This window comes from Euleptes europaea, chromosome 1 (genome assembly GCF_029931775.1).
Source record: "Euleptes europaea isolate rEulEur1 chromosome 1, rEulEur1.hap1, whole genome shotgun sequence".
NCBI lineage: Eukaryota > Metazoa > Chordata > Lepidosauria > Squamata > Sphaerodactylidae > Euleptes > Euleptes europaea.
The window spans coordinates 106705867-106731337 of record NC_079312.1 but is presented as its reverse complement, the minus strand read 5'-3'; the positions used below and the strand labels follow the sequence as shown (position 1 = coordinate 106731337).

Genomic DNA, 25471 nt, shown 5'->3' with positions numbered 1-25471 from the left:
GCAAGTAAAAATTACTAAACGGAAAGGACAGTTGGCATACTTCCTAGAATAGTTGGGTCCTAGTCATCAAAAGATTGGGAAGTGGTGTAAAACAATGATTAGGGTGCTGAAGCCTGGAATGACCATTGTCTTTTCCTGCCTGTGTGTATCTCAGCCCTGAGTCAACCCTGCGACTGCTCAGAGTTACTGCTTATCAACCTGTTTCCTAGGCTCCTTCCACTCATCAGAATGTGGGTGGTAGCAATTGTTAATACACTGTGTAGAATGCTTAGGCTTTCTAATGCGTATGTTCTGGACTGAGGTCGTGCCTCTCCAGTGTTTCTCCTCTTTACACGTTGAATATGAGCCAGTTTTCCATGGCTTCATCTCTCACATTTTATTCTGATAGTACAATCACTAAGCCCATGGATTTAACAAGGTGTAATTTTACTTCAGGGCCGTAACTGGGGTGGGGGCCTGGGGGGGGAGTTGAGGAGGGCAGCCACCGCCCCTTGGCACATTCTGAAACCTGAGATGCTGCGAGGAGGGTGGGAGGGATTGTGCCAGAGCTGGTGCCTGCCTGCTCTCCCTCCCTCGTCCTTTGTAGTGACAGGGTAGGGGTAGGCAAGTTTGGTGAGCTGCCACACCCACGCCTCAGCAAAGCTGGAGACTTGCCGCCTGCCTGCTCTTCCGCCCTCCTTCCTTTCTTGGCGGAAGTGTGGCAGGCGAAGGCAGGCCAGGTTAGCCTCTGGGCCCATAACCTCCACAGAGCCCAGGAAACACTGTTGAGGTATCGCCCGGCCTGCTCTCCCTTTCTCTTCCTTCACGGGGTGAGGCATGGGAAGGCAGGCCGGGCTAACGACTGATCCGTGAGCCTTCACTAAGCCAGAGGAAACACAGAGGAAACAATTTTTACATTGCTGTTATCCAACTTGGGTCCTGAGATGCCAAGGAGAAAGGTGGTCATATACATATTTTAAATAAATAAATATTTGGGAATGGACATTAAATTATGTAACGTGGTGTTGAATGAGGCGAGAGGGAAGTTCAGATGCCATAGTCATAATGGCACATTCTGCTGCACTAATATCAAAACTTGGATTGTTCTCTATGAAGTAGGGTTGCCAGGTCCAGATTGGGAATTACCTATAGATTTTGGGGATGGCGCCTGAGGAAGGGAGGGTTTAGAGAGGGGCGAAACTTCAGTGCCATAGAGTCCAATTGCCAAAGCGGTCATTTTCTCCAGGTGAACTGATCTCTGTCACCTGGAGATCAGTTGTAATAGGGGGAGATCTCTAGCTACCACCCGGAGGTTGGCGACCCTACCAAGAAGGCATAACGTTTATAGCAGTAGCTAATTAAAAGTAAATCAATTGAAGTTCATGTCGTTACATAGAAATAAATGTGATCTGCAGTGCACACATTACTGAATCATTGCTACAACATGGTCATCCATGGATGCCTTTGGTGATTGGAAAAATTGGTACAATCACTTTTACTACTGCTGTGTTCCACAAGGATCATGGTGTAGCTAGTTTCTGATATTTTAAAAAATAGTTTTCATAAAAAACCTGCCTATTTTGTTCGGTGCTGATTGTGTAAACCAGGGATTGTAGCCAATTACTTTTACCAGTGTATTAAAATAATGCCTTTCTAGTTTTCCGCCATGAAGAAAAGAGGCAAAATTTCCATCAGTGCGTCCTCTGTTACTGAGAATAAGGCCACCAAGACATCCTGCTCTTGAAAAGATTAAATTATAAGGTGCAAAAAAAGCGAATGCTTCAACAAGAACACAAGTGATCCTTGTCCATATTTTACGCTTGTTCTTATAGCATTTTATCAAGGCCAAGTGGAGTTTTGCACAGAGCTACAGTTAACTTATGCCACTACAACAAAATATAATTACACTGGTTGTTTGGATCTGGGGAATTGTGATTAGCTTGGGATGTGCAAAATTTCACAGGCACAGCTGTAACTTGTGGTTTATTGTTATTATCTAATGAACCCCATATGAATCTCCTGATGTTACAGAAGGACTGCAGGCTAGCGGGATTAAAAAAAAACCACACTCTTGCCTTTCATTCTAATTGCAAGGTAATAACAGCTTTCAACTTTGCATAATGTTAAAAGCTTGCATGGATTCTGCTGGTTGGCCTTCATGAATTATTTAGGTTTCGCAAGCTTAATACCACCTCCCCTTTTAGGTGAAGCCCGTTACAACTATTCAGTGTTCTGTCTTCTTCTCAATTTACAGCTGTGGAACAACTATTTTCATCTTGCAGTAGCTTTTATCACCCAGGATTCCTTGCAGCTCGAACATTTCTCCCATGCCAAGTGGATTAAGATCCTGAATAAGTAAGTCGTCTTTTTGATCACATGAAACTACCGTTTTCTGCTTGTTTCCCAAATAAAGCTATGATAAAAACCGTGGGTTTTTAAATATTTCTTTCCAGGTATGGAGACATGAGGCGTCTAATTGGTTTTGCTATCCGTGACATGTGGTACAAACTTGGTAAGTAAGTGCAGTCGGAATCACAGATGTCTGCTCAACACCTGTGCTGCTTGAGGAACATTAATTTATAATATTTTGTTTATGTCTGTGTTACTAAATGCCTGTACTTTTATAGAACAAAATAACTGTGTAGGTATACCACTGTGCAGGTATACCACTAGTAGCTGATAATGATGGGAGCAGACTAGTAATAAATGCTTGCCAGGGCTGTCTGGGAGAGGAACTAAGGGGAAAATTCCCAGCTGCCTATCTGCATCAATTTGTTTGCCTGACAAAGCAAGGCAGTATTTATTTATTTATTCATTCCCTCATATATTTCAACACTCTGACCACTATATAACACACTCTGTCTATGCCTGTTGTTTTGGGCCAATCTCTCTAGGAATGTATAATTGTGGTTGTTAGAATCAGGCTAGGAACTGGGAGAGCCAGGTTCCGATCCCCACTCTACCATGAAAGTTGCATGGTTGACCTTGGGCCAATTACACACTGCTAGCCTAACCTACCTCAGAGGATTGTTGTGAGGATAAAATGGAAAGGGAGAAGGACAAGAATGGATAGCAAAAAAAGAAATGCTATTGGCAATGAAATGATTGCTAACATCTTGTGAACCTTGCAAGTCTTGTGAATTTCACAGCTTCCTAATATATATCTTACAGTTAGTCATCCAGAACTATTTCACCTTGAGTGATAAATTTCAGTGAGGGGACATTATTTTTCTGCTCCTGGCTTCTATTTCTGTCTTTAAAGAACACATGAACACATGAAGCTGCCTTCTACTGAATCAGACCCTCGGTCCATCAAAGTCAGTTTTGTCTACTCAGACCGGCAGTGGCTCTCCAGGGTCTCAGGCAGGGGTCTTTCACATCACCTACCTGCCTAGTCCCTTTAACTGGAGATGCCGGGGATTGAACCTGGGACTTTCTCCATGCCAAGCAGATGTTCTACCACTGAGCCACGGCCCCTCCCCAAATAAGCTTCTGTCTGGAGGGAGTGCTACCACTTTGCATTTTGGGATTCCAGTTGTGCAAATGGGTCAGGCAACATTTCATTTATCAGCCCAGCCAATAAAGGGGACAAATAAATAGTTTTTCTCTTTACATGGAGTAGGGTATTATGTGGCAGAATGAACAATTTGCACCCCCCCACACACACCAATTCCTCTGGGAAGATTATCTCTGAAGGGTTTATCTTCCCTGTATTTTTCCTTTCACTTGCATTTAGCTGCTTTCAGCATTCTGTCCCATCTGGAGCATGTTCAGTCATCGAACCACTGTTTTGTTCTTTTGGTTATTAATTAACAAAGTCATACTTTGATGCATATCTGGGGAATCCCCAGAGTATGTACAAACCCCTCCCTGCCTTGCCTGTAGATGATCCAATTTTGCTGCTTTCATTATCTATACAGGGTCCAGTCACTTTACTATTAGACACATTGACAGGCTTGAGGGGGGGGGGGGCTGTGAAGAATAGGTTGGGAGAGGAATAAACAATTCAAAAATCCAATTTTACCCTTCAGAATCTTCCCTGCCAGGATTCGTTAAGCTCTCAGACCTTAAGCAGGCAAGTTTCTGCTCCAATTATCGGGCTGGGTTTTTGAGGATGGGGGGGGGGTGTCTTTTACTTCTGGTTAATTTGTAAAGTCAGATTTTTCTACATATTGGTGATTTGTCATACAAATTCTTCAATTGTCTATTGGACCTTTCTTCAAAATATAGTCCAGAACGGACTTATTAAGGTAAGTTTCTTGACGTTCATTTTCTCTTCTTATAAAGACTTCTTCATACAAAATAAAGCCAAATGAGGCTGGTAGGACCTTCTAAAGAGTGTAAAGTCCTTCCTTGCTGGCGGGGGTTACGAGTAGCTAGCAGAGGCTAGTCTGTTCGACTGCCATCTTCACCCGAAACGTGTTGACGTTTTCTGACTGCAAATGGCAAAACGCCGCGTGCCCTACGCCCATATGGCTGAGAGCTCTTAGACAGACTCCCATGCCTTGCACCCTAACTAATGAATTATGGGGCATCCTGGCAGGGGTTTTAACTAGGGTTAGGGAGCCAGTGATTGGGTGCTGGGGAAGGGGTTTGGCTGCCACTGACAAGGGAGGTGATTGGGTGTAGCTGTGGTTGGCATCCTGCTCTCTGCTGGGCCTTGTGGGTGGGGCCACACCAGGGGGAGGGCAGTTGGATTTTTAGTTCACATGGGTGAACTTCCCAGCAACAAACATTCAGAGGTACACTGCCGCAGAACATGGAGGCTCCATTTACCACCACGGCTAATAGCCATAGTTAGACCCGTCATCCATAAATTTGTCTAATTTTATTTTTAAAACTTTCTAAGCTGGTGGCCATCCTATGGTAGTGAGTTCTAAAATGCATTAGGCATTGTGTGAATAAGTACTTTCTTTCGTAATCAACTGCCAATCAATTCCATTCATTCAGGCTCTAGTATTATAAGATAGGAGAAAATCGTGCTGTGCTTTGTTCAAAATATGCATAATTGCATAAACCTGTCCTGTCTTCTATTAGTTGTGCTTTTCCTAAAATGAAAATACACATTGTAATCCTTTCCTAATAGACAAGGTCCTCAGACTCCTTGATACATTTGATTGCCCCTTTCTGCTGCTTCCTTTCTTTGCTACACTGTATGAAGAAGACACATATATACAATAAACATACACGCCTTATATTGCTTTTATTCCATTTAGTGGGCTGTGGTCTCATTTTACAGCTGAAGAATACTGAGGCATGCTCAGAAGTGAGCAGCCCAAGGTCAGTCAGTGAAGCCATAGCACTGAATATTTAAGGGGAAATCACAGTTAAGTAATATTAAATAATGCCTCTCAGCACAGGTAGATTATGTTCCGTTTACTACAGCCTCATCAGAACTATGCTAGGTGTCCCCCACCCCCAGTACTAGACCATGTCTTAGAATATTTTAAGAACAGTATATCTGAGCATGTGGTGATTCCCTTCTCTTAATTGCTGCCTGACATCCCCATACATCGAGAATTCAAAAGTGGGTTAACTCTGAGCACACACTTAAGCAGATACAAGAGTTGAGGTCACAATACCTTCTTCCTTCAACAGCAACAAAAATCCACTCCCGATTCCCCCCCCCCGTTTTTCACTGCAACCTAGTTCTCAAAATAATCTTTTCGTTTTCTCAATATAGGGAAGAAGAAAAAAAAAACTGCCAAAAGCTTTATCAGCACAAAGGGGAAAAAAACACTGTTTCATGTTTAATGTCTACCTCGATACATTGATCAGTAAATTACAGGCGTAATTATAGAGCTGAAACAAGCACTTCCCTAATCAAAACATTTTCTGCTTACTGTCATTCATCCCTGCAATCTCCCGCAGCAACTCCAGCTATCTTCTCCCCAATCAAAACAGACAAGAGAAGCAGAATAACCCATGATTAGCCAAAAAAACATTGAATGTACATTTTGACACACTTGGTTAGAGAACCCTTGTATCTGATCCCTAGCTTGCCAGATGCAGGGTATTTGTTATATTCAATAATGTGAGCCCCAACCTTCTGCAATTTGAAGTGGAGTATTCAAGTTTATCATTTCAGTGGAAATTAGGCCAAAGGCTGTTGACACGGCACTGTAAAAAATCCCCCATCAGCCATCCAAACTGAAGATTTAGCTGGGGGAAGGATGTCTGTCCCTGATAATAAAGACAATAGTAACCCACTGTTTTTAATTTGCAGAGGAAGAAGTGTTCATCTCCCACAGATCTATTAATCACTTTCCCTTCTATCAGTTTAGAAGCTCAGACTTTCCCTTCCCTTACAAGTGTATTTGGCATGGTCCTGTGCAGTTAGGTTACTAGATCGAGAGACTATAGCTTAGACCTAGAATCCCTAACCAGGATAATAGTGGTCCCTGGTCGATTTTGTGTCAGGAAAGCATTATTATTATTTTACCGTGTGAATTTGTCCCTAATCTGAATTGGGATTAAAGTTCCTAGCAGCACTTTTGATCACATGGACCCCTGAGGATTTGGGCAGAATCACATCATGTAATTAGTTCCCAAATCAGTCTTTATTATTCCTTCTACAAATACATTCCTCAAATGTATTTGGTCCATAAAAAAGAGGAAACCAGATCTTGAAAAATCAGGTCCACCACTGTCATGGCAGAGTTACTTTCCTATGATATTTAGGGTTGCCAGGTCCCTCTTCACTACTGGCAGGAGGTTTTGAGGGTGGAGCCTGAGGAGGGTGGAGTGATCTCTATTGGCTGGAGATCAGTTGTAATAGCAGGAGATCTCCAGCTAGTACCTGGGGGTTGGCAACCCTAATGCTATTACAAATTGCTTTTTGCCTTCCTGTAAAGCAGCCAGTCAAAAGCAAAGCAGAACACAATTGTTGTGTTGTTGGTTTTCTCTGCCCTCTCTAGAGTTTTGGGCATTAGTAAGTACTGCCAGAGGAAGACCGTTAAAGCTGATGAACAAATAAATGGCTTGATCCTTATTGCATTTTATTTTGTCCTCCAAAAAGCTGCAATTTGAGGTATATTCAAAATGTGGTTTGTCTGTTAGAGATGGCATTTGAAACCTCATTTCTTCATTTTTTTATTGTCTGTCATAATTGCAAATGTCTCCTAAGGCATACTCCTACTGCTCTCTGTTTCAAGTGGCTCTTAAGTCGTTGTGCATCTGATCTATAATAGAGTTACCAGGACACTATTTCTATTCTGAGCTTTCTAATGGTTGACATTATTCATCCAGGAATGGAGGCAGATAAGTTTTGTCCATTGTGATGGAGACAAGAGAACATGTCAAGTGGCTACTATAAAAGTTGGCTGATGGATTGGTTTTGATGGGTAGGGGTGAGGAAATCTATTGTTTCCAATTATTTCCCTTTCCAAGCACTGGCAGCAGTGAAGATGTTTGAAACTGGAACACTGGCTGTATGTGAAAGCCTGTATTCATTTTGCTGTTTCACATGACTGCTTTAGATGCTATTAGATCTACCTCCTTAAGCTTCAAATGTAGCAGATTTAAAGCTGAGTCCCGTGCATAACCATTGCTAGGATGCTGATGATAGCAATATCTATGTAATACTGTGTATTCTACTCAGCAGAAGCCAGGTAGGCTTTATATTTCTGAGAGTGACATTTTTTCATGAGCCTTGGGAGCTATCAGTCAAGAAAAGATTGCTTGGTGGGTGGAGCCAGTCACAAAATGGTGACTTCTATAAAATTGCAGCATTTTATAGTAGGTTTGCAGTGCTCGGGTGGGGAAACTTTCCCCCTGCTCTTTTCCCAAAGCAAACCACCACACCCACCCCGTTGTAACACCCTGCAGGGGAAAAATATACAGGTCCTTCTGTGTTTGTCCCGGCACCCCACAACACAACCGTGGGTTCAACTAGTTTATTTAACTGTATTCAGTTTACATAAAATGGCTGGTCTATGTCACTGCTTATTTCAGTAAGCTGACGATTTTGAGGGTGACCTGCACTAGGCATGTGATGACCTATTCCGGACACACCCTCCATCATGCAGATGTCTCAGTAGGCTTGCCAATTAACCTGATCTATCCAAAGCAACCCACCCTATTTCTGCCAACTAGGGTTGTCAGGTCCCTCTTTGCCACCGGCGGGAGGTTTTTGGGGTGGAGCCTGAGGAGGGCGGGATTTGGAGAGGGGAGGGACTTCAATTTGATAGAGTCCAATGACCAAAGCAGCCATTTTCTCCAGGTGAACTGATCTCTATTGGCTGGAGATCAGTTGTAATAGCAGGAGATCTCCAGCTATTACCTGGAGGTTACAACCCAAAAAATACAGTCACAACTTAATATAGATGCAAATTCTTTGTTACAAAAATTGTCAACACACCCCTATAAACTATACAATCCACCAACTAGTGTACATGTACAAAGTATCAAAAAGGTACAAGATCTTTCTTATATCAGATAAGTATAATAAATATTTTGTTTTTACTCTAGTTAACAATATTGTCTATAAAAGACTAATCATATATGAATTCTTGTTTCAGATGCCAGGTAGAAGAGGAAGACGGCCGTTTGTTTCTTCTTGGAACCTGACTAGCCTGAAGGAGCAGAGAATTTGTTTTTGAACTACCCATGGGGAGCTTTTGAGTAAAGGAAAGAACTTATTTAAAAATGAAGGAATATACCAACTGGTAAACTTAAGGGTCTGAAGAGGAACTGAAGAAGAAAGACACGGCCATCTTCCTCTTCTACCTGGCATCTGAAACAAGAATTCATATATGATTAGTCTTTTATAGATAATATTGTTAACTAGAGTAAAACAAAATTTATTATACTTATCTGATATAAGAAAGATCTTGTACCTTTTTGATACTTTGTATATGTACACTAGTTGGTGGATTGTATAGTTTATAGGGGTGTGTTGACAATTTTTGTAACAAAGAATTTGCATCTATATTAAGTTGTGACTGTATTTTTTGGGTTGTAACTAACATTTGTACAGCAGTGTCTATTTTTTGCTAATTACCTGGAGGTTGGCAACCCTACTATCAACTAGTTGTGGCTTAACCAGTTATTAAAACCCAGCTTATTTAATGAGGAAACCCAATGCCTCTGAAATAGCATGAAGCAGGCAAAAAAGAGGCCCAGCCAATTTCTAGGAACCCCCCAAAATTCCTGTTTGGACCTATATGTGTGTGTAAAGTGCCTTCAAGTCGCAGCCGACTTATGGCGACCCCTTTTTGGGGTTTTCATGGCAAGAGACGAACAGAGGTGGTTTGCCGACGCCTTCCTCTGCACAGCAACCCTGGACTTCCTTGGTGGTCTCCCATCCAAATACTAACCAGGGCTGACTCTGCTTAGCTTCTGAGATCTGACGAGATCAGGCTAGCCTGGGCCATCCAGGTCAGGGCTTGGACCTATATAGCAACCAGCTAATCTTATGCTGCCCCCAGGGAGGATAGGTAGGCCCGCTGCAACAAGAAGACTGAAGGTGAGAGGGAGCATTTGGGCAAAATGGGCAGCTGCCCTCATCTGATTGGCTGCTTTGTTTTTTCTGCATCCAGTGGAGCCTCACGCTTCATTTGAAGCAAGGTGGGGGCTGGGGCAAATCCACCCACAACTTAATTTGCTGTGAAGCTTAATTTCCAGGGAAGAGAAAATTTGCAGCTGTGATGCAGGGGAAAGAGTCAATAGCATGCTGTGTTCCCATCCAGGGCAGAGGTGCGTAAGGAGGGGGATGGGAAAGAATGTTGGTGCTGTCATTTTCCCATTCAGAGAGGCGGTGCATATAGGCATGTGCTTCTTCCTCCTTTGCACAAAAGAGAAGAAGGAGTGAAGTTGTTCCAGTAGCTTTAAAGCGAAGGATAAGAAAGAGATTCAAGCAGCATTAAAGGAGTGCTACTTTTAATAGCATGGAGAGTGACTGATTGTTTCCGAGTGACCATCTGCCCACCCCAGTCCACAGTTTAAAGGGACGGTTATAGTGCTTCTGTCAAGTGCTGGAAGTACTTCATGTACACGCAACTAAGGTTGCTGACCTCCGGGTGGTGGCTGGAGATCTCCTGGGATTACAACTTATCTCCAGACAATGGAGATCAGTTCAAGTGGAGAAAATGGCCGCTCTGGAAGGTGGACTCTATGGCGATTTATGCAGGGTCAATTTTGATGCTCGCTCAAAGCTCTTTTTAAAAATGCGACCTTTAAAATGCCTATTCACGGTCCTGATGCAAAAGGAGACATTCCACACACCCCCACTCGCCTGCTCCTTTGTTCTTTCCATTAGCCAACCGTCGTTTGCATAGCTAACACACAGCTGTCATTTTGCATGCTTCCTTGAGGGGATTCTTCAAGGCGGAGGCGGAGCAAACACAAAAGGTCGCGTTTAAAAGGCTCTTAAGAAATGTGAAGCAGGTATGCGCCGGCTTCACAGTCACTTCCTATGCGGGGCACTTCAGCCTGGAACACGCTGCTAATTACCAAGCATAAATGGCCTATGGCATTATACCCCACTGAAGTCCCTCCCCAAACCTTGCCCTCTTCAGATTCCACCCCCAAAATCTCCAGGTGTTTCCCAACCCAGAAGTGGCAATCCTACACACAACTGAGCTTCAAAGGCAAGGGTTCACATGTGGGACTGTGGTGACCCAAGGAGGTTGATCTGTCCTCCGAGCCATAAAATAAAATGAAGGGAAAAGGTAAGCATTGCCACCATTCATGTCTGATACCTTTTCCTTTTGCAGCGTTTTTCTAACTTTTGTAATTCTAGTCTCGTTTTGTTGCCATTGCCTACTTCGGCACCTCGATCATGGTCTTTCTTGGTGGTCTCCCATCCAAATACTAACCAGGACTGACCCTGCTTAGCTTCCAAGATCTGATGAGACTGGTCTAGCCTGGTCTATCTGGGCCACAGTGAATAGATCTTTACCATGCAAAGAATCAGCATGTGTTGGAACAAGTAGCTGCACCTATAGAACTGATATATGACTGCATTTGCTGCCCTTTTAAAAGTAGCTGGTTTTTCAGGTGATGTTAAATTGAATCCACAGCCTCTTGGAAGGTATTTTTAATGAAAGAAAAGTAATTATGAATGCATTATTGAAACTGATAGGTTCTAACAGGGTTTTAATTATCCATATTACTCATATGCATTGCCTCCATAAACAAAATTTTAATTCTCTTTTTAATTCTGTTTTATTCTCTCTAGGGCAGAATAAAATCCGCTTTATTCCAGGAATGGTTGGACCAATCTTAGAAATGACCCTTATTCCAGAAGCTGTACTTCGGAAAGCGACCATCCCAATCTTTTTTGATATGATGCTGTGTGAATATCAAAAAACTGGAGAATTCAGAAAGGTAGTTTAAGTGTTGCATAATGTTCATTAGTCTTAGCTGCTGTGACATTTAAATAACTGCAATAATGGACGGATGTATAATGCAAACAGGTACTTGTGATCATTCCACAATACCCTTCCTTCCGAAATACACAATTCGGTGGAAAGCAAAGAGCTATTACCTGTGGGGAAAAGTTGTGAAAGACTGACTTTGTCAAAAGTGACTTAAAGTGACCTTTTCTTGTCACAAATATATCATGCAAATGATCATATTTAAGGGCTATCCTAATAGAATATTAAATAAGTAGGCCATTTTGTAAGGAATGGAATGGAAAGCATTGATATGAAACGTTGAAATAGAGTTACTGCATAGAAGCGGATCCCGATTGGGGGGGGTCCGGGTTTGCGGGCCCGCGGGGGGTGAGGGTCGGGGGGAGCGGTGGGGGGGGCGGTGCCCACTTACCATAGCTGCGGCCGATCTGGGCAGCGGTGCCTGTTCCGGATGGCGCGGGGGGGGGCGGAGGGAGGCCCCCGGCCGGCCCCCGGGGGTGGGGTGGGCGGCAGAGTCCTGCGTGAGGCAGCCAAGAGGGTCAATGGCAGCCACCAGCTCCCGGCCGCCCCCGCGGCCGGGCCGCCCCCGCGACCGGGCTGCCCCCTTGCCAGGTTTCAGCGGGCTCCACAGGGGTCACGGGGCCCACCACGGCCCAATAGGGCGCACGCCGGCCGGTGTCCTGAGAGGGGGGATAAAAGGCGACCCCTCCCCTGACCAGGGACCATTCCTTTCCCCCCCCACGCCGCTTGTCCTGCCCACCCTCCCCTGGTGCATGGGGTTGCTGCGCATCTGTCACAACTAGTGTTGGCGGTTTGGGCATGGGGCCGGATCCAGTTTGGGGGAAAGATGGCCTGCGTGCCCCGCTTCCCATTCTGGGGACCCTAATAAGGGGTTTTGGGGGGAGGCCAGGAATGGTTAAGCCTTTCTCGGGGGCTGCGGTTTGGCCTCCTCCCAAGTGGCAGGGACCACACAGTTGGCTGCCGCCACGTGGGTCCCAGCATACTGCCATCTCAGGCTGCGCCCAGCAGGCGGGTTGGGCGCAGGGGAGATCAGCTGGCAGTCGGGTCAGCTGATCCCTGGATCCCGCCCTCCATGCTTGCCAATGCCTAACGCTGTAATCAATAAAGTTGTGGCCTGTTTAATCCAGCTACCGCGTACTAGTCTCCTTGGGTAAGATCACACCGTCCTTCACCAGGATGGGTACCCCCTCGGGATGGCCGTTCCCCGTTCCCCCCGCCCCGTCCCCCCATGGGGCTGGGGCCGCAAATATCTTTCCCCCTCTATCTCATTCAGTTCTCCTCTTGCTTGTATTATATATTGTTTGTTTGTTTTGTGACATCTTAGCTTTCAAGTTACTTGTGTGTGTGTGTGTGTATGTAAAGTGCCGTCAAGTTGCAGTGTACTTAGGGCAACCCCATAGGGTTTCCATGGCAAGTGATTAAGCAGAGGTGGTTTGCCAATGCCTGCCTCTGCAAATTCTTCCTAAGTGCTGACCCTGCTCAGCTTTTGAGATCTGACAAGAACGGGTTGTATTATACCATTCCACATTCCCCAAGTAAATAATGCCTCCATCAAATCACCTATTGTTGTTGTTGTTAGTTGTGTGTTATTGTCAACAGTATTATTGTGTTGATGGTGTTGCTTCATTTGTTATTTACAATTTAGATTTTTAAAATGTTTTACAGCTTTTGTCTGGTGGTTAATTCAATGGCAGCTGAAACACAATTGCGGGTTGAAACAGCAATTGTGATGCAGGCCACAGTAAATTCATAATGATGACTCTATTTATTGGTAGATTTCATGCCAAAAGACTGATGTTAACAGTTCAGTATTTGCTTTCTCAGTTGAAAGAAGCATTCAGCGTGGTTTGTGGCTGGGGCACATGTGTGTGTTTCATTTTATTTAAGACATTGTGATTATATCAACTGAGCCTGGGACAATCTGCCAGGTGGAATTATTGTTGTCCAATTGCCCAAACAGAGCACAAAGCTTTTGGCCCGAGTCCAGGACTGAAAACCATTTTGTTCTGCATCTGTTCTTCCCTTGTCTTCATAGTCCTCTATTTCCTTTTTTAATTATTGCTTCTTATTCCTGGCATGTAACTATTTATCTTGGGGATCAACCAAACAAACAGGTAGACAAAAAGTCCTGAAATGTAACTCAAAGCAGCTGCTTCAAAGAATACTGTTGGAATAGTCTAGGAGATGTTTAGGCACGCAGTTAACATACAATTGAGTCACCAAGGTTACAATCCAAACGACTCTTTCTTGGGATTAAGCACCATTGAATCACATGAGTCTTAATTCTGAGTAGACTTGCATAAGATTGCTCCTTAAATATCTAAATTTTAGAAGACTTTCCTTCAGTGTTATAGCATTCCTAATGCTGAGCCCAAGGATGGGCCATAGCTTGGTGGTGGAGCAGATATTTTATTGGGAAAGAATGCTACCTGATATCCTACAGAGGTGCTGCCAAGGTAGACAATACTAGACTAGGTATGACATAACAAGGGACATATGGCAGGCTGGACCATGTTCTTAGGGGTAGATCACCATTTGGTGAAATGCTTCATTTTGACAGGGGTTTGCTGAAATGATAGATGAGTAAATCTATTGTGGGGAGCATTCTGACTAGGGTTGCCAGGTCCCTCTTCACCACCGGTGGGAGGTTTTTAGCGTGGAGCCTGAGGAAGGCAGGGTTTGGGGAGGGACTTCAATGCCATAGAGTCCAATTGCCCAAACAGCCGTTTTCTCCAGGTGAACTGATCTCTATTGGCTGGAGATCAGTTGTAATAGCAGGAGATCTTCAGCTAGTACCTGGAGGTTGGCAACCCTAGTTCTGACACAGTATGCTTTGTCTCCTTGTTAAGAGTGCTTCAGCCTGTTGCAGTACCCTGGAGATTCCCTTTGTGGTCACATCAGGGCTCCTTTGAACTGGAAGAAAATATCCAGAGACGCACTTTTGGTTTTCAGAACATGCCTTTTAACAGTTCATGAGCTAAAATGAAATACACTTTGGAAAAATTCCTATGATTGAGTCCTCTAGAAACCATCATCCAGATTGGGTCATGATTTTTGAAATATTAAATATCTTGTCTTTCATAGTATGAAGGGAGCTTCGACTCTCGAAAGCTTATACCCTGAAAACTTTGTTGGTCTCTGAGATGCTACTGGACTCAAATCCAGACCAACACGGCTACCCTCTGAAAGTGCCAGAAAGAAAAGATCCAAATGTTTTGCCTTAAAAAAAAAAAAGAGGGAAACTCTCTACAACACTTATTAAACATGGTTGGAAAACAGTCATGGGGTGTTTAGATTTACCTTTTTAAAAGATTAGCTTAGAAAAGATTAAGTCAAAGGCATAATAGTATTTCTGTCACAGTAAGCCATGCCTATTCATGTTGCCGATCTCCAACATTCAGCATCCCATTACATATTTTTACCAGCTGCAAGGATATTCTAAAATTTTCTTTCCTGGCAGTTGCTAGAAAAGCGACAATTACAGTATTGACTTCGAATGTTTATTCTGGGCTCTGCACAGGTGAAAATGACAACCATATCTCATGATTGTACTGTGGGAAAGTGTAACACAGGTACCTCTTTGAGAAGACTATACCCCTATATACAGAATATTTTTTTTTTTTAAAAAGACATGTGTATTCTCCTTCTGACTTGATGTTTTTCACAGACTTTTTTTCTGGCCCAGGGTAGGAAAATGCTCCTATCCCTCCCTGGCGCAGCCTTTCACTTTAATCCCCTGACTCCTATTGTTTCTGTCAGCCTGGAGGCCACACAGGCTCTGACACGGATCCCTTTCTTCTCTGTCACTGAACCTCTTGGGAAGTAAAGGAAGATCGCTCTTGCAGCACAAGTAGCGCCTCCGAATTGCCACTTGCTTCACCTCCATGATGGTCCAGACCCCACTCTCTGGGCACGAGTCACTATTTCCCTCATGTGCCAGGAGGAGGAGGGGTACGTTTTTACCTAGCCCCTCCTGCTAGTTGGACAGCGTTTAAATAATCCGCTTATTATGCTCATCCTGCTGCTGTCAGTGTGGGCTCTGCTTTGAGCTGTCACCAGGCCTAAAATTAGCCAGAGAGGGAGGGCATCCTTTCAGACAACAAAATAGGATGAAATTAACTCTGGGATGATTCTATTAGAAAGGGAGCAGTAGAGGTTCCCCCCCCTTTCTTTCTGCGTCTGTCCAGAAAGATCACAATGGCTCATATATACTGTCAGATGGTGCTGATTTTGTTCCATCCCTTCCCATGTGTCAGTTGACGTGCTGCTTGCGTTCACTGATAGCAGTGAGAAGTGCTTTTACTCTTTCTCTTTCATATGTGTAGTAAGGGGATGTCTTTATATAGCTGTCTTGGGATTCTTTCTAATGCCTCCCATTGTTGGTGCACTCAATTTAACTTCATTTTCTTGCATTCTTTGCAACAGACTGTGAACGAGACCGGTGCCAGTTTATTTGCTGGGGCCACTTGCAGAGTTCCACTTTATAGTTGTGCACCCATGTCATAACTCCCTATTGTATAGCTCCAAAAAAGCTTTAAAGCAAACTGTCACAGGGGCTGCTTTGGGGACTGGAGGTGGGAGGAAGCAGCTATTAGTACAGTGGAGCCAGAGAAATATAAAAAGGGAGAGGACAGGCAAGGGTAGGCTTGCCAACTCTTGGGAAATGAATATTTGGAGAAGAAGAAGAGTTGGTTTTTATACTCCGATTTTCTCTACCTTTAAGGAGTCTCAAAGTGGCTTACAATCACTTTCCCTTCCCCCCTCCACAACAGACACCCTGTGAGGTAGGTGGGGCTGAGAGAGTTCGGAGAGAACTGTGACTGTCCCAAGGTCACCCAGCAGGCTTCATGTGTAGGAGTGGGGAAACCAACCGGGTTCACCAGATCAGAGTCCACCGCTATTAACCACTACACCACACTGGAGGTAGAGCCTGTGGAGAGTGGAGTTTGGGGAAGGGAGGGACCTCAGCAGGGCATAACTCTATAGAGTCAACCCTCCATGGCAGCCATTTTCTCCAGGTGAACTGATCTCAGTGGTCTGGAGATCAGCTGTAATTCCAGGAGACACTAAGCTGCCTTCTACTGAGTCATTCCATTGGTCTATCCAGGTTAGTATTGCCTACTCTGACTGGCAGCAGCCTTCCAGGGTCTCAGATACTTTCACATCTTCAACTACCTGTGCCTTTTAAATGGAGATGCTCCAGAATGAATCTGGGACCTTTTTCATGTGCAGCACATGCTCTGTCATAGAGCCACAGTCTTTCCCTTCTTGGGCCTAGTGGATGAAAACATGTATTTTAAGTATAGTAGAAGTGTGTTAAACATAGCTCTGTTCTGAATTCAAATGTGTTGGAATGCTGGGAACTTATTTTTAAATGATAAAACTTAAAGGTAAATATGGAAGAGATGAGTAGGCACATGGCATTCATTGGTCCAAATTCTAGAAGGACATTGAGTTTGTCTGTTAATGCAAAAATGAGTATTTTGATTATTAAATAATAGATTTATTGTGACATAAGCATTCATGAACTAGAGGTCCACTTCATCTAGTTCATGACATGCATCCTCAGTTGGCAAAGATAAATACACTGACATAGACAAAAATGTAACTAGGCTCAAAGAAATGCAAGTGGTACAATCTGACATTTCTATGATGTTCAATTGCAAGCAAGATCAGAACAGGGACCGAAGTTAGTTCAGAGATGTACAGAGAGGAGGGGGGACCATTCCTTCGGAGCTGATCCTTCTAGAAGCTTTGTAGCCTGTTCTCCGTGGCTAGCCTGCACAGTTACCCATGTGTTCCTGCACAGAAGACCACCTGATGAACAACAGTTACAGGTGAATGCGACACTGTTATCTTGCTAGACTGGCAAAGCTAATTTGGACTTGCAGTATGAGAGGAATCCATAATCCAATGGTAACCATTTATGTATTTATTTATTTATTCACTTTATATCCCTCTGTCCCCCCACCAAAGTGGGGCTCAGAGTGGCTTCTTACACATTGTAAAAGACTGACCGTTGTTCCCTTAATGCCAGGAAAGTGAAAGAGAAGAAAACGAGCTTCTCCTGTCTGGTTAGTGCATTATTTTGAAATGTGATTTTGGGAGAGGTGTCATGAATGAAATGTAGTTTTAGAAGACATGTAAGCAGTGTTGTTTTGAAGTCTCTGTCAGAAGGAATCAAATCCAGCTAGCCTTACGGAGAAAGGAAGGTCAAGGAGACTGTGGTGTTTCCTAGACTAGGCGTTGTTGATGAGAGACTCAGTAGGATAATTAATCACCTCAAGCCTCTCTGAAAGGCTGCCCAGAACATAGAAGTGACATGTTTCCTCCCTACGAGGAATACAGTATAGGTAACAGAGGACAAAGATGAAGGGAAAGGAGAAAATAATAGCAGAGATCTGTGTGCACTAGTAGAGAAGCATTAAGTGGTTGAAGAAAGAAAGAGTTAAATGTGTGTGGTAAATTGTGGTGTGTGGTAAATGGTGGTATGTGTGGTAAAGTTTTTTTTTAAAATAAATAAATGGACTTTTAAGGTAGAAATGTAGAGAATGAAAGAGTAATGCCTTGACTGAGAGAGGCTGAGAAATGTTATTAACTTGAGGAACAAAAGCCAGTGATGGAAGAAGGGAATGAACTGCAGCTCAGTGGTAGAATATACTGTTTACTTGCAAAAGGTCCCAGATGTAATCTCTGACTTCTCCATAGGGTTGCCAACTTCCAGGTACTAGCTGGAGATCTGCTATTACAACTGATCTCCAGCCAATAGGGATCAGTTCACCTGGAGAAAATGGCCACTTTGGCGATTGGGCTCTCGAGCATTAAAGTCCCTCCCCTACCAAAATCATGCCCTCCTCAGGCTCCGCCCCAAAAATCTCCCATTGGTGGGGAAGAGGGACTTAGCAACCCTACTTCTCCAGCAAAAGAGTATCTCAGGTAGCAGGGTGCTGGGAATGAACTCCCTGCCTCCGCCCCTCTCAAAACCAGAAACACAGGGAAGAAAAGAAACAGAAAGTGGATCGGGCAGCCGGGCAGCTGCCAGACCTGCATCTGTTTTCTGCCTGCTAACCCAAACTTCCTCATTATGACACAATGATTGCAGCAGACAGCCCGCTGACATAATAAGTCTAAGGCTGTGGAGGAGGTTTCAAAGGTCACCAGTAACTTATGTCTGGGCAATCATGAAGACATGAACCTCTTCCGCTTGTACATCCACTGCGCCGTATCAACTAATTTAACTTAGGGTGTTTCTACCAGGCGGCTGTAGCCCGAGATAACAATGAAGGGGGCCAGCAATCCAAGATTGATGCCATTTCTTCAAGGGGGTGGAGATAATAGCCAAATTGCTAATATTTTGAGAGTCCCATAAGAGGAACGTAAGTGGCCAAATTACCCTAAACAATTGTGTGGGCAAGAGTTCTCAGATGCAATGGAGGCCACATATTAGTCCTTCTTAGCAGCCTTCGCTGCCCCTCATAGGATCTCATAAACACCCTATAAGATGCTCTTTTGGCTTCATTTCAAGTTCACTGCAAAACTTGCTCTAGTCATCTAAGCTCCCTTTTCTTCTCCCTTAGCCCTGTGGTATACCAGGGGGATAATTTAGAGCAGGGGTGAAGAGGATGTTGGGGATTGATCCTGACAATGGCCTCCGAAAGATGGTTATGCTAGTCATCCATTAGCTTATCCAATGAATCGTCGGAGGGTATCGGATCCCACAAAGAATTCTGGAAACCTATTGGATCCATAAGTCTCCATGGGAAAGCATAAATCTACTTGGCACCTATGTAGCAGGAGGCTGGGGGACCCAGATGGGCCTTCAGGGCAAAGTGGTCCAACCATGGCACTCTATCCATAGAGATCAACCCTATATCCGCACCCATTGTAAAGATCAAATCCAGCCTGTAGCCTGCTTGGTGTGTGGGACCTGATACAATCTGAGAGAGTCACAGTGTTGCCATGGAAACACTAGGTCTGAATCCAAAGATGAAGAAGCAGCAGCCTCCATATGGACATTGAAATCCCCCAGTACCATCAACCTGGGATATCTCAAGGCCCACTCCAAGACTGCCTTTATTAGGCTCGGCAGGATATCTGCTGGTGCACTAGGCAGTCGGTACACCAGCAAGATAGCCAGAGTATCTTCAGCATCCCTCACCAGGCCAACACTATCAGGGTGGGGACTGCCCTGAAGGAGAAATACTTCCAAATGAGCACTGCCACCTCCCTGACCCTTTGTCTAGAACTGATGAGGGACTGAAAACCCCAGAGGGGGGAGGTAAATTCTTTCAAGGTGACTGTTTCACCTTCCTGGGTCTTGGTCATGTATACCTGGTCCACATCTCGCGCCACAAAATAACTTTGCAATGTAGCGGTCTTATTATTTATGGACCTGGCATTGCACAACATCAGTGATGGAGAAGGGGTTAAAACCTTAACCCCACCACCATCGTATTTTGGAATGGGATGGAGATTGAAAGCAGTCCAAACATAACCATATCTTTGTCTCCTTCCCTTATAATTTCTCCTCCCACTCTATACCTCCCATACCCCCCAATCCCTGGTATCCCTGACCCTACACTGGCCACCCAGGTGGGACTATAATCCATCTCCATCCACCACTTGGCCATCGTTGCCATCACTAGGAGTCTGGACCTGTTAGAAAATTCTGTCAGAAGGAGAGTTTGCATTTGCAGTGCTCTGGTGAATGCTATGTGTGAATACTACTTGAGAACCACAGGGCACATTTGTGTCTCTGAGAGCATACTGATCAATAGTGAGTGGGACTTTACTGGTCTGCTTCTCTCCAAATGGATAGGGGACTGGAATTATGGTAATTCTCTCATTGGTGAAATACAATTTTACTTAATATGTAAGATGCCTACATAACTAAATATATGATTCTATTAAGTATTGTGCTTGAATTTCTTTAGGAAGAAAACATTTCCATGAGATTTGAGTCCTCTTCCTCCCATAGATTCTTTGGACCAATTGCTGTATTGGGAGTACTCTTTAAGTGGTTTAAAGAATGCACCCTTAAAATATCCTTAACCTTGAAAAGATCTTTGTATTCTAAACACAGAATCATTGAATCAGAGAGTTGGAAGTTACCACCAGGGTCATCTAGTTCAACCCCCTGCCCAATGCAGGAAATTAACAGCTACCTCCCCCCCACATCCCCAGTGACCCCAACCCTCCCCCCACCATGCAGGATCCCACAATCAAAGCACTCTCGACAGATGGCCATCCAGCCTCTGCTTAAAGACCTCCAAAGACGGGGACTCCACCACCCTCCGAGGCAGTGCATTCCACCATCGAACAGCCCTCATCGTCAGGAAGTTCTTCCTAATGTTTAGGTGGAATCACTTTTCTCTTAATCCATTTAATCCATTACTCCTGTCCTAGTCTCTGAAGCAACAGAGAACAAACTAGTTCCCTCATCAACATGACATCCCTTCAGATATTTAAACATGGCTATCATGTCTCCCCGCAACCTTCTCTTCTCCAAACTAAACAAACCCAACTCCCTAAGTCTCTCCTCATAGGGCATGGATTCCAGACCTTTGACCATTCTGGTCTCCCTCCTCTGGACACGCTCCAACTTGACAACATCCTTCTTAAATTGTGGAGCCCAAAACTGGACACAAAACATGTATAGTTAATTTAGTTATTTGCAGCACTCAAGTAGAAAAATGTTTGAGAGTTACTTCTGCATGAAGGGTGACCTTTATTTACATCATTCTGATTGTTTACTTAAATATTTTTCTCGGCATTTGTATTGTTCTTTTCAAGGCTACCACAGAAACAATTACACGTGTCTATAATAAATATTAATCCCATGGTTAGAATGGATGCTTGTGCTGTTTTTATATGTCGTTGCTTCTTTGAGGAAGAGATTATATTATAGTACTACGTTCTATGAGGCTGCTATTCACAGTTCATCTGAAATGAAATGACTTTGTTTAGTTCTGAAGACAAGAACTGCAGAATGTGATGATTCAGAAGAAAACCAATAAAACAAAAATATAGCAGGCTATATCTTCAGGGAACAATAGCTTCTACACTGAGCAGAAGGGTTATTACGTGAATTGCTATACAGTATGTTATTTAACATTGAAGCACTGATCCATACACAACAAAATATGTATTTAGGGGTTTAAAGGTATATATTTGGCCTGACTGTGGTCTGCATTGATTCAACAGTATCCTTGATTTTTATTTTACCTTGCAGCCAGAAAATTATTCTTATTGTGGAGAAGAAGAAATATTGCTAAAGAAATATTTAACAATGATTCCATATTTCCGTTATAAGGGTATCCACAGTTAACACTTGGATGGCCTGGTGATGGAAAGTGCTGTCAAGTTGCAGCCGCCTTATGGCGACCTCATAGGGTTTCCAAGGCAAGAGACACTCAGAGGTGGTTTGCCATTGCCTGTCTCTGCATAGTGACCCTGGTCTTACTTGGTGGTCTCTCATCCAAACACTAACAAGGGCCATCCCTGCTTAGCTTCCAAGATCTGACAAGATTGGGCTAGCCTGGGCCATCCAGGTCAGGGCTGGGTAGTCTGTCATCTTATATTTTTTACTGTGTATCCTGTCTAGTGATTTTAGTGTGTGTGTGATTTGGTTTTAGTTCTTTCATTATATATATACATATACATATACATATACATATACATATACATATACATATACATACATATATATATATATATATATATATATATATATATATGTGTGTGTGTGTGTGTGTGTGTGTGTGTGTGTGTGTGTGTGTGTGTGTGTGTCTGGAAATCCTAGACACAGTTCTCTGTAAGCACAATAGCTGTAAGATTAGCCCATGTCCATTCAGTGCTTTGCAGTAACATAAAGCATGTGGTCACTTCATCAGCTGTAGCCTCCAGCTCCTTTTCAGAAACATTCGTTACTAGCCAGCAACATTGCTAACCTTTACTTGTAGAAGTACTAGCACATACTTTATATGTTTTGTTTTTCTTACCAAGATCAGCTCATTTGTCTTTTAACATTTTATTTCATGCTTTATACCCATTTGAATTGTTCTGCTTCATCGTTCGTTTTCCTTTTTCGTGGTGCCATCCGCAAATGTTCCAGGTATACTTTATTTCCTTTAAGTTACTAGCCAGGCCTTTAACTGACACCATCGCAGACAAGCAGCACGCTGTCAGGATCTTTTGCTTCCTCCCAGTTGACTTAAATCCCTTGATGTTTTGATGAGGCTTTGCTGTCCCATAGCTGATGGCTCTTCTGCGCATCCCATGTTTCTTTATTGTATATAGTAATATTATGAGGCAGCAGAATAAAATGACACCCTCGTTAGCTTTTGTCGGTGAAACTTTGAACTTTCGAGCTTCACTGAAATTTTATCTGGACAGAAATTCCTGAAGCTAAATGACGTTACAGCCAGCTTGTGTGGGTTCATTGGCACATCAAAAAGCACTGACAGAAAGGGCAAATCTCCAAAAGCAAACAATCCCTTCAGTTCCTCTTCATATCTGCATAGTCGAGGTGTGGATGTAATATATGCTGGAAAATCGTGGACCAGTAACCTCTGGACATAAAATTAAAAGCCTTTAAAAACTGAACTATGAAAGCAGTGGCTCATCACCCCGGTGAAACTTGATCAAAGAACATTCCATGACGTTCTCTCGACCCTTACTATAGAGCTTTGGTGATTTAAAGCAAACCCTTTTCTTCCATGCCTCATTTCATCTGATTGCTTCCATAATTTATCCCGGTGTTTTGTTTTCACAGTAATTTAGAATTAGCTATATTCTCTTCTTATGGTAAGTGCCTGCATCTCTCACGCACATAAAAACATATCTTTATAATATGATGCATTGACTTCTCAGTAGTTCTATAACAGGAAGACTCATCCGCAGAGACAAATTAGAATAGTTTCACTCTGTTGGCTTAATTTCTGTACCCCTGAGCTACTGTAGCAATCAATGATCTTAAATGTTTAAAAAGTCTTGGGCAGGGGTGGGGGTAGGTTGAAAACTGGCTATCTATAATAATCTTAAATGCCATGTTTCTTCTGTGACATTTCCCTTTTTTTTTGGCACCATATCTTCTGAGACCTTGATCATAGGTGAATTATTGGTATGCAGAAGTAACTTAATTTCATTTCACTTCATTTTGAGCATTTTTCACTGATTGTGGATATTTTATTCATAACTTAAAGTACTCTTTGAATGTTAAGAACTCCAAAGCAATTCACAAAATCGCTTGACTACATTGGTTATATAGTGGTTAAAACGTAGGGATGAATCACATGATACAAAGTCTTTGTTGCCACACAAGGACTTTGTATTATACGTGTGCTGGACCTTTTGTATTCTGAAGATGCAAGGGGTCATATTCCTACAATGACTGTGGAACATATGGTGAAGGGGCTCCCTTCAAGCTTTAGTTACCTTACAGGGTTGTTGTGAAGATAATTGGAGAAGAAAAGAATAATGTAGGCTGCCTTAAACCTTTGGAAGAAGGGCAGGATAAAAATGTACTAAATAAATAAATAAATAACAGGAAGTAGATGGTAAGAATCAATGGGTCCTAACAACCCATTAAAACCTCTCCTGTCCTTTTGCTGGAACTCTGGAAAAGCAAACAATTCCTTGCCTCTCGCTTTACTCCCAGCTTACCTCTTACTGCCTCAGGATCCATTGTGGGGTCTAAATATTCATTCTGGGTGTGGGGTGTCCTGGATCCGTGCGCTCACCCCACTTGCATGGAGGCTTTACTTTTTTTTGCTCCTGGAAACACTGGTTGTTTTCCTCCTCAGTGCTGCTTTCCCTTTTAAGACTGGTAACTATCACCCATCCTTGAAACCCTATCCAACATCCTCCCTTTTCTCTTATTCAGATCTTGTATGCTTTGTGTGCGCACGTTCATTGCTTAAGATATATTTATTGCTTTTAGAATTATTGTTTAATAAAACCTGTTCCAATTATAACTACCGCCTGTTCATTTACGAGTTCTCATTCAGACGATCCTGGTATACATAGGTTATCAATCCCAGTTACCCAGTCTCGCTCTGTCTCCAGCTAATTCCCCCAATTTAAGCAGAGACTGCCTACTCAGGGTAACAAGGGCTTCCTAGAGGTAGCTGGTTGGCCACAGTGTGAGCAGAATGCTAGACTGAATAGGCCCTTGGTCTGTTCCAGCATGGCTTTTCTTATGTTCTCCTAATAATGATATTTGAATTTGTGGTACTTGAGTTCCAGGATTTGTGTACCATCGACTGAAAGCAACAGCTGCTGTTCAAAGAACTGAACAACATTTGCCTTTGGATTATCATCTCAATACAAGTGTTTCCAAATTATTTCACTTCAATGCTCAGATGATCTGATAGTAAAGTTGGGAACTTTTTATTTGAAGCCTGCTCTGAATACACAAATCTAAGTAGTATTAAGACTGCCTTGCAAGCATTTGATCAATCAGTAGCATGTAATTCAGAAGTGAATCCACTGACTTCTTGTTGATATGGCTCTTTGTGCAAGACTTCTTTGTATGTATCTATCAAAGACAGGAATTGAAATAACTACTTTTCTTTGTCTTGCACTTAAGAATATTTTAATGCTGGTCTGAAATGTACTCTGTAAAGTCTTTTGCTAAATGTATACTTCCCGTGATTTTAACAGTTTAATTGGAGTAATGCTAATTAATTATTATCACAAGATCCAGTTCTGTTTGAACCCATATGAAATGCTATCTCATTGCAAAAAAGATACTGTGTGTCATTGAGTAACCTCTGACCTTTATCACCATGACATTATTTATAATCAGAAAAGTATGTTTTGAATTCTTTGTCCTTTCATCAAAGATAGTACACCTCACAAGAAAGTCTTGCTATATGTACATTGCTTACTAGTTCTGCTTCTTCTCTCTCAACAGTTTGAGAATGAAATTATTTTAAAATTGGACCATGAAGTGGAAGGAGGCCGTGGAGATGAGCAGTACCTGCAGTTGTTTGAGTCGATGTCAGTGCAGCCTTGGAAATATCCTTCATTAACACGTTTCTTTCTAATATTGCTATATTCTGAACTTGACTTTTTAAAAAGTGTATACAGGGTGTTTTTTTTTTTTTTAATAC

The 25471-nt window shown here is 43.0% G+C and overlaps 1 protein-coding gene across 1 annotated transcript in view; it reads left to right on the top strand.

Annotated features, from left to right (window-relative positions):
• Positions 1 to 25471, top strand: part of DOCK2 (dedicator of cytokinesis 2) — a 367227-nt gene that overhangs the window by 279256 nt on the left and 62500 nt on the right. The window contains exons 30-33 of the mRNA XM_056847921.1: positions 2234 to 2334; positions 2433 to 2491; positions 11159 to 11307; positions 25273 to 25358. Coding sequence (XP_056703899.1) covers positions 2234 to 2334; positions 2433 to 2491; positions 11159 to 11307; positions 25273 to 25358 — 395 coding nt within the window. The remainder of the gene's footprint in view (positions 1 to 2233; positions 2335 to 2432; positions 2492 to 11158; positions 11308 to 25272; positions 25359 to 25471) is intronic.